The 19,315-nt window shown below is 35.5% G+C and overlaps 3 protein-coding genes across 4 annotated transcripts; all 3 read right to left on the bottom strand.

Moving 5' to 3' along the window:
• Window positions 1-4,640: 4,640 nt before the first annotated feature.
• LOC119621509 (keratin-associated protein 19-3-like) lies at window positions 4,641-4,931 on the bottom strand. The gene has a single exon (XM_037990884.2). It carries the CDS (start codon window positions 4,929-4,931, stop codon window positions 4,713-4,715), a length of 219 nt encoding a protein of 72 aa, XP_037846812.1. The 3' UTR covers window positions 4,641-4,712.
• Window positions 4,932-11,704: 6,773 nt separating this feature from the next.
• LOC119621505 (keratin-associated protein 19-7-like) lies at window positions 11,705-11,923 on the bottom strand. Its single transcript, XM_073012196.1, has one exon. It carries the CDS (start codon window positions 11,921-11,923, stop codon window positions 11,705-11,707), a length of 219 nt encoding a protein of 72 aa, XP_072868297.1.
• Window positions 11,924-17,228: 5,305 nt separating this feature from the next.
• LOC119621501 (keratin-associated protein 19-3) lies at window positions 17,229-17,615 on the bottom strand. Of its 2 annotated transcripts, XM_073012191.1 has the most exons (2): window positions 17,489-17,615; window positions 17,229-17,407 (listed from the first exon to the last, which is right to left on the bottom strand). In XM_073012191.1, exons 1-2 carry the CDS (start codon window positions 17,613-17,615, stop codon window positions 17,343-17,345), a joined length of 192 nt encoding a protein of 63 aa, XP_072868292.1. In that variant the 3' UTR covers window positions 17,229-17,342. The 2 variants fall into 2 exon arrangements, with proteins under 2 accessions (XP_072868292.1, XP_072868291.1); XM_073012190.1 differs by having other exon boundaries at window positions 17,229-17,615.
• Window positions 17,616-19,315: the final 1,700 nt, after the last annotated feature.

The raw sequence follows: 19,315 nt of genomic DNA, 5'->3' as shown, positions 1-19,315 counted from the left end.
CATTTATGCAACTAACAAATATGAAAAAAAGCTCATCATCACTGGTCATCAGAGAAATGCAAATCAAAACCACAATGAGATACCATCTCACGCCAGTTAGAAGGGTGATTATTAAAAAGTCAGGAAACAACAGATTCTGGCGAGGGTGTGGAGAAATAGGAACGCTTTTACACTGTTGGTGGGAGTGTAAATTAGTTCAACCATTGTGGAAGACAGTGTGGCAATTCCTGAAGGATCTAGAACCGGAAATACCATTTGACCCAGAAATCCCTCAAGTTAAATTTTGAAGGTGACTAGGAACTCTTTATGAGAAGTGAAGAGCAACCCATCCAAGGTAAGGGAGGAACTAGTATAAAGGCAAATATTTAACAAGATTATGGATCACATATTAATTCAGTCGGTGTTTGCTGAGTATCATATCGTACCTGATGAGCCAACCGCATGGTCCAGGCTCTTCTGTAACTTGCCTTTTAATGAAATTTCCTTCCGTATCAGCATATTGAGCACTTCATTATTTTCATTATAATAGCAGCATTATGTGTCATCCCAGGGAGAGCTATTAGGAGCCATTTTAAACAAATAACTTTTAACAAAGAGACTAAAGAAAGGCAGCAGGTTTTGACTTTCAGAGATCAGGTAGGAATAGATGAGAAGGTGCAGCCATAATCCAAGTGGCAAATTGTGACCACAAGCATTGGATAAAAGGTAAAATGAAATTGAATATATTTATAAAGAATTATAAGTTTTATGTATCTATTAAGAAGATAGCACAAAATAGCTACCAATTGGCTATGGAGATGACAGAAGAGACATGCAAAGCCTCTCCATATTCTGACTTGAGTGGCTGAAGTGATCACAGCGTCCTTGTCAACCAATTAAACAATAGAATCCACATGGTCTCTACAACCCATCGTAAGGTGCTTGGCAGAAACATAACTAAATATATAACAATATGAATCCTCAGAATCTCCAAGTTCGTAGCTCAAACCATAGATGGATTCATAGCTGCAACCTAGTTCTCTAAATTTCAGAGGTCAGCAGTGATGTTTGTCAAACATATTTCCAATGAAAGGAAATACTTTTATTCAGATTACCAAATTGCTCAGGTATCCTGAATTTTTATTCTATACACATATCCAATACAATATTGATTCAATTGATCTTTCATATTGATAGAGCGTTTTTCATTGATTAAAGTTTTTATATTGATTTGCTTTATTAGAGTTTTCTGTGACCAATCTGAGTGCAGTAATAAGATGTGACCATGATTATTATGTCTGAAAAACCTTTTTTGGTAGAGGAAAGAAATTTTACTTTTTGTATCCGTGTTTCAAGAAATTACTCATTCTCCAATTCTATCCTTTAACATTAGTCTTGGATCCTAAATTATGCAATCACTATTCACAAGCATGTCTAGGTACACATGACACTATTATACCTTCCTCAAAATTAGAGTCTATAGTTTTCATCAGGAAATTCCCCCCTACTTGCATTCAGAAGAGTTGTATATTCTATTGTCTTACTGATATACTGTAATAAACATCAACAAAAATTCAGTTCTCCCAGAACTATTTAGTGACTGCAATTTAGAAATATCTTTCACGTTCCCAGCTTCCAATTCTTTAACAATCTAACCAAGAATAAAAACATCTTTTGCAATATACTTTTAAAAGCCGTGACATTCAGGAGCATCACAAATTATATTTGGGTACAAATCAAATTTAACAGCACCTGGACTGTTCAGATCGGAAATCAAAAAGACCTTCAAGTCAGGCCAGCACTTAAACCTAATGAGGATGATTTTTGATGTTGTTTTTGCTTCCCTTGTTTAGTTTTCATATTTGAAATAGAAACTGTGCTGTAGTAAAAAAGTAACAGATTTTCTGTCTACCAGGTCATCTTTAGTAGGATATATAATGTCTGTCTGGAGAAAATTAGGTTGACTAGTCACATATTGTACATTCTAAATAATTATTCTCTAAAAGCAGCCACCATTTTTTATATATTTATAAAGGGAAGCTTTATATATACTTACAACCCTTATAGAGAAAATATAAATATGCAGACTAATTCACACATTGTTAAATTTTAGAGTTGACAAAGGACAATAAAAAAATCAAAGATAGAAATCATACAGAATAGTAACTATAGTTCCTGTAATCCACGGGGGCTATTCTCCTGCTCTTTTTGGTTAGAACATAAAATAATTAGCTAAAGCTAAAAATCAGCTTAATTAAATAATTAATTAACTCTTCTATTTTGTCCAAGGAATTTAGAACATACTAAACCTTAGATTACAAAACCTCACTAGCAAAATTAAGTATTTGCAAAGGGTATCTGCAGGAGGGTCTTTGAATCACTGTCTTTCAGTTTAACAGCACTTGGACAGGTATTATATCTGGTACTCATTTCAACTTCATAAAAGATCAATTATCCATACTCATTATCCTGATCTGATTATTATACATTATATATATCAAAGCTTCACTCTGTGCCCCATAAATACACACCATTATTGAGTCAGTTAAAAAATAACATAAAACATGGAATGTGTTCTAAATGTGATTGGGCCTTTAACCTATGAATTTTTCTTTGTTTTTGGATTGCTTTCTTCTTTCTTTTCTTTTCTCCATTTTTTTGCATCCATTGTTTAGTTTCTTAATTTGAAATCAAAACTATAGTGTAGACAAAAAGGTAACACTTTTTCTATGAGAAATCATTTATAAAATAGTGTTCCTCTTCTAGATTTACAAGAGGATAAAAATATTTTCTAGGATAAATAGTAGGGGTCCAAATTTGAATATAAGCGGATTCAGACATGCCTCGTCACGTCAGACAAACTGGTGAAACGGGCTTCTTTCACTACTTTGAAAGTTGACTGAGAAACATAGCAGAGGAGAGTTCTGTGTTTACTGTTGGTGTTCCAAGATGCCTGGCTAAGGGTGGTGAACTTGTAAAACAAGGCTGAAAGGAACAGAAGGATTTTTTTGGATGAGAATAAATTCCTAGAGAAAAACAAGCCGGGCTACTTGAACTTGACTGAGAAATGAAGCCAGAGTTGACAGCCAAGAAGGGCTCTTACCAGTAAAGCCTCCTGTGTATTATTCTCATGTGACTTTGTGTCATCACCCATTCACAACAAGCTATATAGACTATTAAGAGCCTCTAATAGGGTGCAACAAAAAAAAAGTCAGAAAGCACCCCTCCGGCTTACCCCAATTTTCTTTTATTTTTTTAATTTTTGACTTTTGTGGGGACATAGTAGGTACATATATTTATGAGGTACATGAGATATTTTGATAGAGGCTTTCCAAGTGTAATAATCGCGTCATGGAAAATGGGGTAGCCCTGTCCTCAAGCATTTATACTTTATGTTACAAACAATCCAATTCTACTCTTCAAGTTATTTTAAAATGTACAATTGAATTATTACTGACTATAGTCCCCTAGTTGTGCTATCAAATACTGTCATTATTTATTCTTTCTATTTTTTTTGCACCTATTGACCAGCCCCACTTCCCTCCCCAAATACCCTTCCCAGACCTTAGTAACTGTCCTTCTATTCTCTACTTCCATGAGTTCTATTGCTTTGATTTTTAGATCCCACAAATAAGTGAGAACATGTGACATTTGTCTTTCTGTGCCTGGTTTATTTCACTTAACACAAGAAACTCCCAGGATGTTGGTCTGGGCAAACATTTCTTTAGTAATACCCAGTAAGCACAGGCAATCAAGGCAAAAATGGACAAATGGGATCACATAAAGTTAAAAAGCTTCTGCACAGCAAATGAAACAATCAACAAAGTGTAGAGACAACCCACAGAATTGGAGAACACATTTGCAAACTACCTCCAGTTTTTTGTGCAGCATTGTACCACTGGGTTTCAGTGCCACATTCCAGTGGGAGTTGCATCAGTCAAATATGGAACAATGGCCTTCAGGGAGATGCTAAATACAAAGTGTAGTTCTGACTAGGAAATGAGTGAAACTTCCCAATCTCCTTTCCACAACCTCAACTGAAGGTGGAAAAAAAGCAAAGACATGCCTGGCCAGAACAGTGGTACCAAGAAGACATTCAGCTAACAACAATGTTACACAGCAGAATATGAGAATGACACTGTCCTTAGTGATTCCAGGAACACTTGAGGGACATTTGAGAGGGGTTGACATCCTAAGTAAATAGACAGGGGCAAGTTATTTTTATCTCTTGTTAATATGATCTCTTATTTGTTCTCAAGCTTCCGTAACATGGTGAACTAGGAAGATTTTCATCACATTCCACTATGGAGCCACAGATCTCACTGCGTCATAAGTAAACTTTTTATAGTAGTTGCAAAATAAAATGTTAAATAATAACAACGAAAACATTGAAAAGAACCAAAATATTTATACTTTAATTCATGTATTAGATAAAAGCAAAAATACAAGTTTTTGCTAGGATCTTGATAGAAAGATAACATGATGGTAATGGTGGTAAGAAAAACAAAGCATATTTAGGAGAACAAACTAGAGTGGCTATATATGAATAGGATTTCAGGTGACGGATTCCGAAAGTAAAAAAACAACTAATATTCATAGAAGTAGCTTAACCATTGATAAATATCTGTCCATTGATGGTGAAGACAATAGAATGGATTTTCTGGAATGAAACCACAGGACAGGACCAAACACATTTGGAGGTTTTTCCTCTGCTTCCAATTTCAACAATTCATTTAATAAGAGCCAGAGAATCCGTATCCTCCATAGTATGATGGGCGGCAGCAGCCATATCCGTAGCCTCCAAAGCCAGAGCCATATCCGTAGCCTCCATAGCTACAGCCATAACCCCGTTTGCGGAAGCTGCCACATCCACAGCCATAGCCATAGCCCGGGCCACCGAAGCCTCCACAGCCATAGCCCAGGCCTCCGTAGTAGCTGCCGTAGTAACTCATGGTGTCAGGAGTGGTGAGTTGGTTTGCTATTCAGGCAAGATCCTGAGTGTGAATGCCAGCATGTGTAGAAGGAGACTTATATACCCTGGTCAGAGCATGTAAATAAACATGTGCCCCTCTTTTTGTGTCATTCCATGAATTCTACTTGGCTGAGGCAGCTTGTTAACCTGTTGTCCTCTGACAACACTCAGTAAGAATGCCTGAGCTTTTTTGGCTACCTAGTTAGCTTGTCCCTGAGCTTGTTACTTTAATTTTATTAGAAGGGATTGCTGCTTCTTCAAAGTCTAAAACATACCAAACCCAAATAGAATTATTTATTACCAGTCACTTAACATCAGTCACATTAAAAATTCTTGATTTCTATTTAAATATATTCTCATCACAAGCATTTTTGGATGTTGTTATAATTGATTCTACAAAATTTCAAGAAGTAGCCAAGGTCAAGACTCATCAATTTCTTCATAAAGCACACATATTTTGTAGCATCAGAAGCAGGAAAGATTTGATTCACCTGTGTATGTCCCTGAAAGAAACAAATGTCACCTAATTTGTAGACTTTTAAAACTTTGATCATGCACAATTGTTATATTTGTTTTGGGCTTTGCACGCCGGCATGCAAAATATTTGTTTTGTTTTAAGAACACAGCACAATTGTAGTCCCAAGTGGAGAGACTCTTACAGGGATCAAAAGCCCATCTCATGTGAAGTCTTTCCAGAGTTTTCTATTTATATCCCAAGTCCCTTTTCCATTATATGTTCTAACCTCACTGTTACCAAAAAATGAAGATTGTAATCTGCCTCCACACAGAATTTTTTCTCTTTCTCTACCTTTTGTCATTAATTCATCTCTCTTGTATCTTTTGCCGATTTTACTTCAAACTTCACCCAACTTCCTTTCCTCCACGATTCATTACTATATCCAGGTAAAAGTTTGAAGTAGGTAAAATGTTCTGGCTACAACCTACTTACTCAAATCAACATTCATTCTTTGCATTTAGATCTCCATAGTCAATATTTGCCCTTGTCTTTGCCATTTTATGCCCATGTTTTTTGTTGTGTTTTGTTTTTAAGCACTTTTTAGTCAGCTTTTCCTAAGATATCAACTAGATCTTTCTAAGATACTGATTATAGTGTTTCTTGTTTAAAACATTTTTCAACTCTTGAAATTATCTGAAATTTAAAAAAAGTATTTGTGCAACTTAGAATAACAAGAAATTCTCTAAATTTAAGGCACAATTGTGAAAAATATAGAAAAAAAGGATTAGCTCTTTAGGGAGAGTTGGCCAGAGAGTTCCTCAGCTGAGCCCATGGAGCTAGAAATGCCCAAGGCTTACCCCATACCTGATTAAGCCTCATCCAGATGTACCTATATCTTGAAACTTGGAACTCCAGAAAGGTATCAGTTTTATATGACTATAATCATACTACTAAGATTTTTTTTGAGATTTACGAGTAGCTGAATGACACATTTTAAAATTTTTATTTTATTTAAATTTTTTGTTGATACATATTTTACATACTTATGAGATACATGTGATATTTAATTGCATGCATAGAATGTATAATGTTCAAGGTAGAGTATTTGAAATATCCACCACTTTAAATATTTATCATTTCTTTATGTTGGTAATAAATCAAGCTCTCTCTTCTAGCTACTTTGAAATATACAATATATTGTTGTTAACTATAATCACTCTACAATAGAACTTACACCTTTCATCCAACTTTTCTCTCTCCTGCACCCACACACCCATCCCAGCCTCTGATATCTATCACTCTTTTCTCTACATTCATAAGATTAACTTTTTTATCTCCCACTTGTGAGTGAGAACATGTGATACCTCTCTTTCTGTGCCTGTTTATTTCACTAAACATAATGACTTTCTGTTCAAGTGACACTTTCTTTTTATAATGTGATGTTTCTCTGACCTGCTGAGTGTCAGAACAAAATCTCATATTTAGTTGGCATTGAAAAATATTATTTGAATAAAGTACATGACTTTGACATCAATGCAAGGGTCATGAATAGCATAACATGAGCAACTTACTGGCTATTCTTGGAGGTGTTGTAAAGCTGAACACAAGTTCCAACGAGATTCCTGCTGTCAGAGTAGCATTTAACCCAACACTAGCCTTCCTCTTTGATATCTGAGTTAGTGTAACCCAATTTCATTCCATTTTTATTCTCCATTTCAGAAAATCAGTCAAGTGATAAAATTCATATATTCATTTTTAATGAACCATTTAGAATTATGAATAAATTACATAGCATTAAGAATTTCACATTTTCTTGTGTAGCTCTGTCAGAGCATGTGACCATGATTAAAGGCTATTTTGTATGTTTTTGATATATAAAACTGTCTCTGTATGGAAATAATATGAGACACAAATGTGAAACTTCAATAGTACAATAAACACTAAATATATTTTCAAAGAATAAAACATATGACTATGACATGCGTAGCTTATTTTGTCCACTAGCTGTGTAAACTAGAAAAACAGTTTGAAGAATATGTAAAAAATCTGATTTCTTTTTTGTATATGCAAGTAAAAAAAGTCTCAATGAAATTTCCTTTGAGGGGTTATTCTTTTTCTATTCGTTTGTTGGATCAAAAGTAGATTTGGATCATTATTGTTTTTTAAGAATTGTTAGCTCATGACCCTATTTTCTACTCATGTTGATAGATGGAAGAGTGAAAAGTGTTCTCACATGTTTCCTGGAAGTAAGGAAATTTTTGTTAGAAATTTTCTATCATCTCAGAAATTATTCAATACAACCTTAAACAGCATGAAATTATAATAATATTGATTATACTAATAACAACGGCAGTAATAATTATATCGATTACTGCTTTTCAGCCACATGGAAACTATCCCTGAGACATTACCCAAATGAGAGGAAAATACTTATAGTGAAATCCTGTTCTACTGGGTCAGACAATATAGCTGACCTCCCATAAAGTTACTTAGCTGTATTTCCCCTGTTCAGCCTGCTGTTGTAGGACACAGAATGCCATTAAAGAAGAGGTCATAGCATTTTGTTTTGTTTTTAACTTAGAGTCTAATTTTAACGTTGCTCATTGGTTAGTTACATTCAGAAGCAGGTAAACTAAAATTTGATTGGTTTAATTCTCTATATCACAACAATAAAAATGAAGCATCAGTGTTAATGTAAGAAAAGGGACTAACCCTCATAAAAGCAGTTGAGATAATTTAGCTCTTCTTACAACTATGACCAGAACTTTCATAATGGTTTATCTGACAACAATCAAGAAGAAAATACATAAAAAGTGGGTCTGCATAGTATCGTCTAATACCTGGGACTCAGGATGGCACGATTCTGATCCTAGTCTTGGCACCAATTATAAGAAAAATAACATATTCTGCTGGAATACAGCATTACAGAATTTTAATGTCTCTTTCTGGTCCTTAATTATGTGATTTAATTTTTGTCCTCATTTAATTACATTTGGCGAGCTTATATAAAACATCTGTAGGCACATATTATTGCCTGAAATTCCATTTTAGAAAAACAACATTGTTTTGGCCATTTTTTGAAAGGATGAGGTTTCACTGAAATTTATTTTCATATATATAGCTATATCTAGCTATATATAGAGAGAAACATATATGTATATATAATGATATTGATAGACATATAGAAATATATAAAGATATATATAAAATATACACATTATATACAAAATATACACATTATATACAAAATGTATACATTATATACAAAATGTATACATTATATATGTATGTATTATATATTTTATATAATATAAATGAATATTTCATTAATATTTAAACATATACTTCTATATATTAATAAATATAAATATGAATATCAAATTATCAATAATCTATTGAAATATAAATAAAATAGTATTTATTAATAACACATAGAAATATAAAATATATTTATATATTAATATATTGATTTACTTAGTATTTAAATATATATACACTTCTATATATTTAAATATTAAATGACACTTTTAGTCAGTTAAACTACACAATATTTTGCCTCATAATAATGTTTCTGTGTGTTTATAGTCCCTACTGCTGCATTACAAATCCTTCCGTATAATAATGATGATAATAAAGAACACAATATTCCTATAAAAAGACAAGTGAAATGAGTTGAATGACTACAATTCATATTTTATTATCCAGTTTATCAAGGACTTTTAGGTCAGGCTTATTTTACATGCATAACAAACTAGATGAAAGCAGAAAATTATGAATAAAGGAAGATTATATATAATGCAAAGATTCATAGAAAAAGAGAGTTTACTTCTCTTTAAGTTTTGGGGATATAGATTATAAGATTTGTGAGAAGAAAATGTGTTTTAATTACAGTTTTAATGATATGAATGTTGTGATGCTTAACTTTGTCAGCTTGACTGGGTTAAGGGATGCTAGGATAGTTGGTAAAATATTTCTGGGTCGTCTATGAGAGTTTTTCCAGAAGAGATTCACATTTTAATCTGTAGACTGAGTAAAGATCGCTCTTACTGATGTATGTGAGCATCATTTAATCTGTTGAAGACCTAAATAAAACTAAATGGGGAAGGCGAAGGGAGCTGGCTTTCTGAGCTGGGATCTTCATCCTCTCCTATGCTCACACATCAGCATTCCTGGTTAGAGCATTTGGTCTCAGATTGAGACTTAACATCATTGACTTCCCTGTTCTCTAGCTTTTATGTTTGGACTGGAACTACTAGATCAGCTTTCCTGGGCCTCTAACTTGCAAACAGCAGATGATGAGACTTCTCAGCCTCCATAATTGCATGAGTTCCTCCCTAACAGTAAATGTTCTTCTGTGTATCTATGTATATCCTATTGATTCTGTGAAATGCTTTGGATGTGTGTCCCTGCCCATATCTCATGCCAAATTGTAATCCCTACTGTTGGAGGAGGGGCCTAGTAGAAGGTGATTGGGTCATGGGGGCGGTGTCTAATGGTTTGGCATCATCCTCCTACTGCTGTCTTGTGATGGGGTTCTCCCGGGATCTGCTTGTTTAACAGTGTGTAGCACCTCCCTTGACCTCTCTCTCCTGCGACCATGTGAAGATGTGCTTGCTTCTCCTTTGCCTTCCACCATAATTGAAAGTTTCCTGAGGCCTCTCTAGGAGAAGCCTGTGCAGCCCATAGAACCGTGAGCCAATTAAACTTATTTACTTTATAAATTACCCAGTCTCAGGTATTTCTTTATAGCAGTGGGACAATGGACTAATACAGAAAATTGGTACCAGAGAAGAAGGACATTGCTATAAAGATACTTGAAAATGTGGAATGACTTAGGAACTGAGTAACAGGCAGAGGTTGGAACAGTTTGGAGAGCTCAGAAGAAGACAGGAAGATGGAGGAAAGTTTGGAACTTCCTAGAGACTTGTTAAATTGTTGTGACCAAAAGGCTGATAGTGACATGGACAGTAAAGCCCAGGATGAGACGGTCTCAGATGGAGATGAGAAACTTGTTGGAAACTGGAGAAAAGGTCATACTTGCTATGCTTTAGCAAAGAACACAGCACTGTGCCTGTGTTCTAGGGATCTGTTGAGCTTTGAACTTGAGGGAGATAATTTAGGGTGTCTGGCAGAAGAAATTTCTAAGCAGCAAATCATTCAAGATGTAACATGCTACTTCTAACAGCATAACCTCATATGCTTGAACAAAGAGATTATCTGAAGTTGGAACTTACATGTCCAGAGCATAAAAGGGAAACAGAGCATAAAAGTTTGGAAAATTTGCAGCCCAGCCACGTCATAGAAAACAAAATCTCAATGTCTGGGGAGAAATTCAAGCCTATTGCAGAAATTTGCATAAGTAGAGAGGAGCCAGATGTTAATAGCCAAGACAATGGAAAAATGCCTCCAAGTCATTTTATAGACCGTTGCAGCAGCCCTTTCACCACAGGCCTAGAGGCCTAGGAGAGAAAAATCATGTGGTGGGCCACCCCAGGGCCCCACTGTTCTGTGCAGCCTTGGGACATGTTGCCCTGAGTCCTAGACACTCCAGATCCAGCCATGGCTAAAAGGGCTCCAGTTACATCTCTGGCTGATGGTCCAGAGAGTGCAAGCCAGGAGCTACCAAGGTTTACACATGGTGTTAAGCCTGTGGGTGCACAGAGGGCAAGAGTTGAGGCTTGGGAGCTCCTGCCTGGATTTCAGAGGATGTATGAAAATGCATCTGTCTGGAATGGATTTCCAGACAGAAGTCTGCTGCAAGCATGGAGCCTTTATGGAGAACCTCTACTGGGGCAATATGGAGGGGAAATATGGGTTTAAAGACCCCATCCAGAGTCTCTACTGAGGCACTGCCTAGTGGAGCTGTGAGAAGAAGGTCACCATCTTCCAGACCCCAGAATGGTAGATTCACCAACAGCTTCCACTGTGTGCCCGGAAAAGCTGCGGATTCTCAATGCAAGCCTGTGAAAGCAGCCAGGAGGACTATCCCCTGCAGAGCCACAGAAGTGGAGCTGCCCAATGCCTTGGGAGTCTGCTCTTTGCATCAATGTGGCCTGGGTGTGAGACATGGAGTAAAAGGAGATTATTTTGAAGCTGTAATATTTAATGACTGCCCTGCTGGGTTTTGGACTTGTTTGGGGTCTATAGCCCCTTTGTTCTGGCCAATTTCTCCCTTTTACACATTTACACCTTTACCCTCATTTACACATTTACACCTTTTACACCTTTTGTATCTTAGAAGTAACTTGTTTGAAATCCCTTCAAGGTAACAGACGCTGCATCACTAGAACAGCAGCCTAGTAGAAGCTGGTGAATCTATATCCTCTGTAGCATGACGGGCAGCAGCAGCCATCTGCATAGCCTCTGTAGCCACAGCCATATCTCCTGTCTTCATAGCCACAGCCATAGCCCAGTCTGTGGAAGCTGCCACATCCACAGCTGTAGCCATAGCCCATGCCACCAAAACCCCCACAGCCATAGCTTAGACCTCCATAGTAGCTGCCATAGTAGCTCATGGTGTCGGAGATGGTGACTTGGGTTTACTGTCCAAGGCAATGTCCTGAGTGTGAATATCAGCATGTTTAGGGAACGCTTATATACCCTGAGCAGAACATGTGATAAACATGTGGCCGTCCTTTTACAGCATCCCTATTTATTTATTTACTCGATGCAAATCATCAATCTGTTTGTTAGCAAAAGGAGACACACAAACTCATTAAAATCTTTGAGCTGGCTTAGCTGCATGGTTAGAATGCCCTTGTTGCCCAGGCTGGAGTGCAGTGGTACGATTTCAGCTCACTGCAGCCTCTGCCTCCAGGATACAAGTGATTCTCCTGCCTCAGCCTCCTGAGTAGCTGGGATTACAGGTGCCTGCCACTACTCCCAGCTCATGTTTATACTTTTAGTAGAGACAGGGTTTCACCATGTGGGCCAGGCTGGTCTCGAACTCCTGACCTCAGGTGATCCACCCGCCTTGGCCTCCCAAAGTGCTGGGATTACAGGCATGAGCCACCGTGCCCAGCTGATACATTCTTTTTAATGACAAAATAGTCTGCATTTTCAAAGTTATACAATTTTTTAAAATTCTAAATGTAATTCTTCATCACTAAGTATATTGAATTATTCGTATTTGATACTGTGTTTTTATAAATTTTTTCTCATTTCTCATTTTTATATCATTCCTTAGATTTTTCTATTTTACCTCCCCCTAGATTCAAATACATTGATCAAGTTTAAAACTTTTAAATCTAGTAAAGCCTTCAAATATCAAATATCTTTACTGGGTTGAGAAATTAAGGCTATTCCTCCTTCAAAAGAAAAGGAACTTTTTGAATAAATAAATTTTCTGATCAGCTGTGATAAATACAAAGTAATGGAAATATGTATGTAGGCATAATATAAAACTACTTTAATTTTCTATATCAGCTTGCAAAACATTGTTTTGGCTTATCAACATAACAAAAGTTCTTCCAGAAACCGAGATACTATTCAAGAGAACAAACTCACTGTTACACCAGCCTGACCAACTGTTCAAAAATATTCTCTTCAGGTAGGGTACAGTGGCTCACCCCTGTAATGCTGGAGGCCAAAGTGGGAGGATCACTTGAGCCCAGGTGTATTAGTTTGTATTCACACTGCTGACAAAGACATACCTGAGACTGGGAAGAAAAATAGGTTTAATTGGACTCACAGTTCCACATGGCTGGGGAGGTCTCAGAATCATGGCAGGAGGTGAAAGGCACTTCTTACATGGTGGCGGCAAGAGAAAATGAGGAAGAAGCAAAAGTGAAAATCCCTGATAAACACATCAGATCTCATGAGACTTATTCACTATCATGAGAATAACAACGGAAAGACCAATCCTCATGATTCAATTACCTCCCCCTGGATCCCTCCCACAACACATGGGAATTCTGGGAGATACAATTCAAGTTGAGATTCGGATGGGGACATGGCCAAACTATATCACCAGGAGTTTGAGAGTAGCTTAGGCAACATAGGAAGACCTTGTCTCTACAAAATTAAAAAAAAAATAGCCAGATGTGAGGGTGCACACCTATGGTTCCAGCTACTTGGGAGGCTAAGGCAGGAGGATTGTTTGATCCCTGGGAAGTCGATGCTGCAGTGAGCCATGATCATGCCACTGCACTCCAGCCTGGGTGACAGAGTGAAACTGTCTAAACCATACACACACACACACACACACACACACACACACGCACATGCGCGAAAACAATCATTTCTATTTTTACCGTTACACAATTTTCCAGAACTGGCTCTACATAAAGTATTACCTAGGCTACTCAGATGATCTTGGCTTCATGCTTTACAGATACCACTTTGTCTTCCACTTCCTAGTCTTCCTCACTATGTATATATCCGTTCTCTTTATCAAACCTTTTCATTTTATGCTGCATTCATTCCCGATATGTACTAGTGCCACGTAGGTATTTGTTCTTATCCATTTTTTTCCAATCAATATTTTATCATTCTACCCATATATTTAATATCACAATATTTTTATCCTTATGTTTTCTTTTCCAATTCTGTGTGCCTCACCTTTCTATTTTCTCTCAACCAGCAAACAAAAGACATGATTTATTAAAGCTACACATTTTTGAACAATAGTTTATATGACTCTTAGAGTCATATAATATACCTAACAGTCTCTTACAATTCTGATACCTTGAAAATCTCAAATGCAGATGTGCACTGGTGAAATAACTGAGATAGGAAGCAAGGATGTGAGGAGGGCTGGCCATTCTCCACAGATTTTCTATACTTACTCTGGGAAGACAGTAAATCAAGTCCAAGTTTAGCTCCACCAGAATATGACCATATATTGGATTTGGGTCTTTAAGCAGTACTTTGCTTTACAAGACTTTAAACATTTTGCCAAAGGTATTTTTCGTTGCTTTGTTTTCTGTTTTGCTTTGTTTTGAGGTTTATAAGCAACATTTTTGATAAAGCATTTTCTCAACTTGATTTGTTCACTATTCTTCCAAAAAAGTTGTTGGATAAATGAAAGAATGAATTTTGCCCGCCTCAACATGTAGTGCACATCTCATGTGGAATATGCACTCAAAATGGCTTTCAGGTTTTAAAGGAATATTCAACTCAATATTTCCCGTGGTTGTTTTCTCCTTTATCAAAATTCATTCCACCTTTATTTTCGTTCTGAAAAAGAAAACTGGACAATTTTTAAATTCTCAATAAGTAGTTGTTGAAGATAAGCAATAACAAGTAAGTCTAACTAGTTTAAGAATCTCATTAATTCTTGGGTACGCCCGCCAGATTTTCTAACCTTCATGAAAGGCTAATGTACATTGCTGTTTCTGATGCCTATAACCATGTCCAAGAGAAATATCATCCACTAGATTTTACAAATTAAAGGCAATTTTTATTATTTTTTACAAACAAAATATTATTTAATAAAATACGCCCTGCTTTACTTATGTATTTTCAAACAACAAAATAATAAGATATATCTCATTGTGATACACAGATACACATATATCGATACATGCACATATATCATCATATAATGCTGTGAAATATATGAACCAAAACAATCAAAGACTTCTGCTTTTTTCCTAATTAAAAAGTAGAACAATTATAGTATCTTTTGGATACTTTGGAAATTGAGAAATGTTTATTTTTCTTAAAATTTTTTCACTTAATTTTTTCACTTAATTCAGTGGACTTGCACAATTAGTTCTCTGTTATGCTATTTTTGGGAGATTTTTCCAGGAAGATCATGAGTTCATTGTGAAACTCAGATCCTGTGTTGATGTGTGAAATAATAAAAATAAAGTTTTCTACTGGCCGAGTGATTAACTTTTATTTGAGAGATAAAGACATTTTTCTATAAATTCAAAACATGTTTCTTTAACCCAGATAAAAATTAATTAAATAAAAAATAAGATGTAATAAAATTTGATAATACATTTGAATAAAAGTATAATATACAGTGTTTCTCAATATAATCATATTGATAGGTGTTTTTATTTTTAGCTCTATAAGGCATGTCCATTGACTTTGAAACTATTAACCTGAATGAGTAAGTGCAAAATGATGGGACCACATAACTCTACCTTGCCTTTCTACGTATTGTGATCCTACAACATCTAGATTGAACTGACTAGAAGAATAGCTGATATCACATGGCTAAGCAAATTTAACTTTGTGACTTTCAAATGAAAACTTTAATCCCTTGAAATAGATATATCCATACAGATAAATATAGGTATACTTATGTATATATACTTATAGATATGCATATAGATGTGGTTACAGTTGAAGTCTAGATGAAGGTAACATTGAAATCAAGAGGTTCAATTCTCTAAATGAGAACAATAAAATATTATAGAAAAGTGATTATAAGAAACCATTTTCATTTCCCCCATAAATTCAGTCACATTTATGGAAACTGAGCAGAACATTCAAGATATCCTCTTTGGGTTCATGAAGGGAGAAAATATACTGGGAATAAAGGCTTCACGGTGGCACCTGCATTCAGAAGACCTTGGCAATAACCCTGATCCTGACTCTGCCACTAGAGCTAGTGTAAGTTTCCTGAGTGTTTTTGCTGCTGTCATTGTTGTTTAACCTACAAGACGAAATGAATGTAACTGCTACCATTTAATGTCTGTTCTAGTAGAGCAACTTTTAATGCTACTGTGTGACTCAATCAGACACATTTAACAAGTTTTGACAAATTTAAACAAAATATCTTGATTTTATGTTGTTTGTTGAATATATCCTTTGATTTTAGAAAAAAGCTGATATTCATTTATATCTTTTAAAAATTTCATCAACAAAATGCCCCCTTCCTATTTTTATCAGGGGAGTGGTTTAACTGAAATTCAGGTTTGTAAGAAAACTCTTTGGATCAAAGTGTTCTTGTCATCAGCTTCAGCTAAAAAATAAATTAGTTCACATTAAAGTCTTGTTTCTTTCCCTTGTTAAGTTGCAAAATTTTCAATATAATGGTGATGGTGAAGAAGAATGCTGTATCATACCATGAGGATTAAGTAAGATAATAGAAAAGCTAATTGAAAAAAAATATCTAAAATGTTTTGAGTTAAATATGTTAAACCAATATGAAAAAAATTCTATACTAATTTAATAGTTACATCAGTTACATCAGTTGTTCAATGAAAATGTCAAATGAATTAATGGGCAGAAGAGTATGATAGGGTGAGGTTATACCAAATACAATAATTTGGAAAGATAATATACTTTCATAATTAACCTAGAAATATGGTTTGATCTGTCACCATCTGCTTGCTCTTACAATAAAAGAAAGAAATTTTGAACGGATAGAAGGATTCATTACACATTCGCAGTGAGTTGACAAATGTGACCTGAATTAAATAAAACATATATGCTTGATATATAAATATAAAGACATCTTAAGTAGGTATTGCTTTTTGTTGTTGACTTAAATCTGAATACTATCTAAATAAAAGCAAAATGTTGAAAAATGTGAGATTACTAACCATTCTGAAGTTCTATTTTTCATTTCAATCTAGAATTATTATTCTTTGGAGCTATTGATGTATTTATCTATCTGCATGCATGTTTATGAGGTATATGAAAATCATAGATTCTCAGTCAGGGAGATAGCTTCTCTGACATCATCACTTACATATAATTGAGTTTCATGAACAAAACGGAACCACATTGTGTTTTGAAATTAGAATGTTTTATTGGAAGATAAATAGATAATTCAACCAGTTATAAAAGTAAAAGTAGAGAATACCAGGATTATGATAGAGATATGGATGTACATAGAAAAGATTGCCTGAAATTCTGAGATGTTAAATTCTTTTGTGCAAATAGCTCCAGCGTGATCTTGGTTGTCCAATGATTGAAGTCAGCTTTGGGAAAGTTCTCTTATAATTTCAGATATTGTGTTGCTGGGGCAGTAGTTTAATAGAATCCAGAGAATCCATATCCTCCATAGTATGATGGGCGGTAGCAGCCATATCCGTAGCCTCCAAAGCCAGAACCATATCCATAGCCTGCGAAGCCAGAGTCACATCCGTAGCCTCCAAAGCCAGAGCCATATCTGTAGCCTCCATAGCCACAGCCAGAACCCAGTCTGCGGAAGCTGCCACATCCACATCCATAGCCATAGCCCAGGCCACCGAAGCCTCCGTAGCCATAGCCCAGGCCTCCGTAGTAGCTGCCGTAGTAGCTCATGGTGTCAGGGGTAGTGAGTTTGGTTTGCTGCTCAAGGCAAGGTCCTGAGTGTGAATGTTGACGTCTGCGCAGGCATGCTTATATACCCTGACAGATCACGTGACAAAACACTTCCTGCCTATTTTAGTGTAATTCTATATGTTACACTTACCTGACCCAATCCTGACATCTGAAGAGGCCCTCAAACTCATTAAAGTGTTTGAGCTTGCATTGCATTGCTGTCTTGTCATGCTGTCCCTTTAACATATTGCGTCACTTTTATGAGAAGAAATTGCTGTAGGTTCAAAGTCTGTACATACCAGACCTTAAACAGACTTCTTTGTAGGCATGTTGCATTACACAGTTGGTAATGCTACATTTTGAAATTAAGTATTGCTTCATCTCTGGCTTTCCTGGAATTGTTTTGCTTCATTTGTGATTGCATAACAGACTTTGGTTAAATTCAATGCTCTGAAATTTATCATATTCTTCCAGAGTTATCTTATACCTTAGGTGAGGTCCCTTTTTAAAGAGAAGCAAACATTTGAAAGACTGGAGCCATCTGCTCACCTGCTGTGCCTAACAGTAAAGAACTTCATGGGGTTAAAAAAGTTAAAATAAAGCCACCATTCTTCTATTATTCTAGGACATTGGCCATCATAATCAATATTCTCCTTTTTTTTTTGTTTTACTAGTTTAAAAAATAAAAACCATTTTGATTTAACGACGTAACAGAATATAGCTCAAACATTAAAGTCAAATCACAGTAATAAAAAAAATCTATTTCCTAAGCAGCTTTACAAGCTGTTCAAAATTTTTTTCACACCCTGACTCCCTTACTGCCATATTAGACATCCAAGGTGCTACCAAAAATACAGATTGTATGGCTCTCCTCTCTTACAAACACCATTCGTTCCTTTTTCCTGATCCACACAATTATCCTCTTTTCAATATATTCTTTCAGTTCCCATTAGCGTCTGGGACTAGGTGAGATGGTGAAATATATGGAATTCTCTTTGCCTCCCGTCAATTTTCATTTAGTACTTACTTAAATTCATATATATATGTGTGTGTATATATATAGATATATGTATATATAGATATAGATAATCTTCAAATTTTCATAACATTTTTCCTTTATATTACCTTTACCTATTGTGTGTTCCTTTTTTTCCTAAAGGAAAATAGCTAACTAATCTTTACTAAGATGTTAAGCATTTATTAAAGTGTTAGATGTTAAAAATAGATGCCATCGCCCAAGACCCTGGGAAATTCAGTAAGAGACTGTTAGCATTGTGAATGTCTTAGTTATCCCCCAAAATATGTATAATGTAAAAAGACAGGATGAAGAAAATAATAAAGACAAAGAGTACCTCAGCTGACTGTAAGAATTTAGTCACCTAGACCCAAGGCTGACCCCAAACCCCACCCACATATGCCCTTAACTGTAAACTTAAATATATAATTTCTTGTTAAATTTGTATTACTTTGAATATACTGTTCAACTTTTGATGAGTTTATAAGCAATTTTCAAATTATACATTTCTCCACATAGATTTGCTGGCTGCAGTTCAATGACCAGCATGCAATAGAAACTGAATATGTAAAGGTTGAATAGATGAATGAATTCTAAAGTTCTTACAGGTAAAAATCTTACATCTCATAGAAATGAACAATACTATGAATGTATCCAACAATAAGAATTTAAAAGAGAAATCAGC

This window comes from Chlorocebus sabaeus, chromosome 2 (assembly GCF_047675955.1).
Source record: "Chlorocebus sabaeus isolate Y175 chromosome 2, mChlSab1.0.hap1, whole genome shotgun sequence".
NCBI classification, from domain to species: domain Eukaryota; kingdom Metazoa; phylum Chordata; class Mammalia; order Primates; family Cercopithecidae; genus Chlorocebus; species Chlorocebus sabaeus.
The sequence above is the reverse complement of the archived record's forward strand: the minus strand, read 5'-3'. Positions and strand labels throughout refer to the sequence as shown.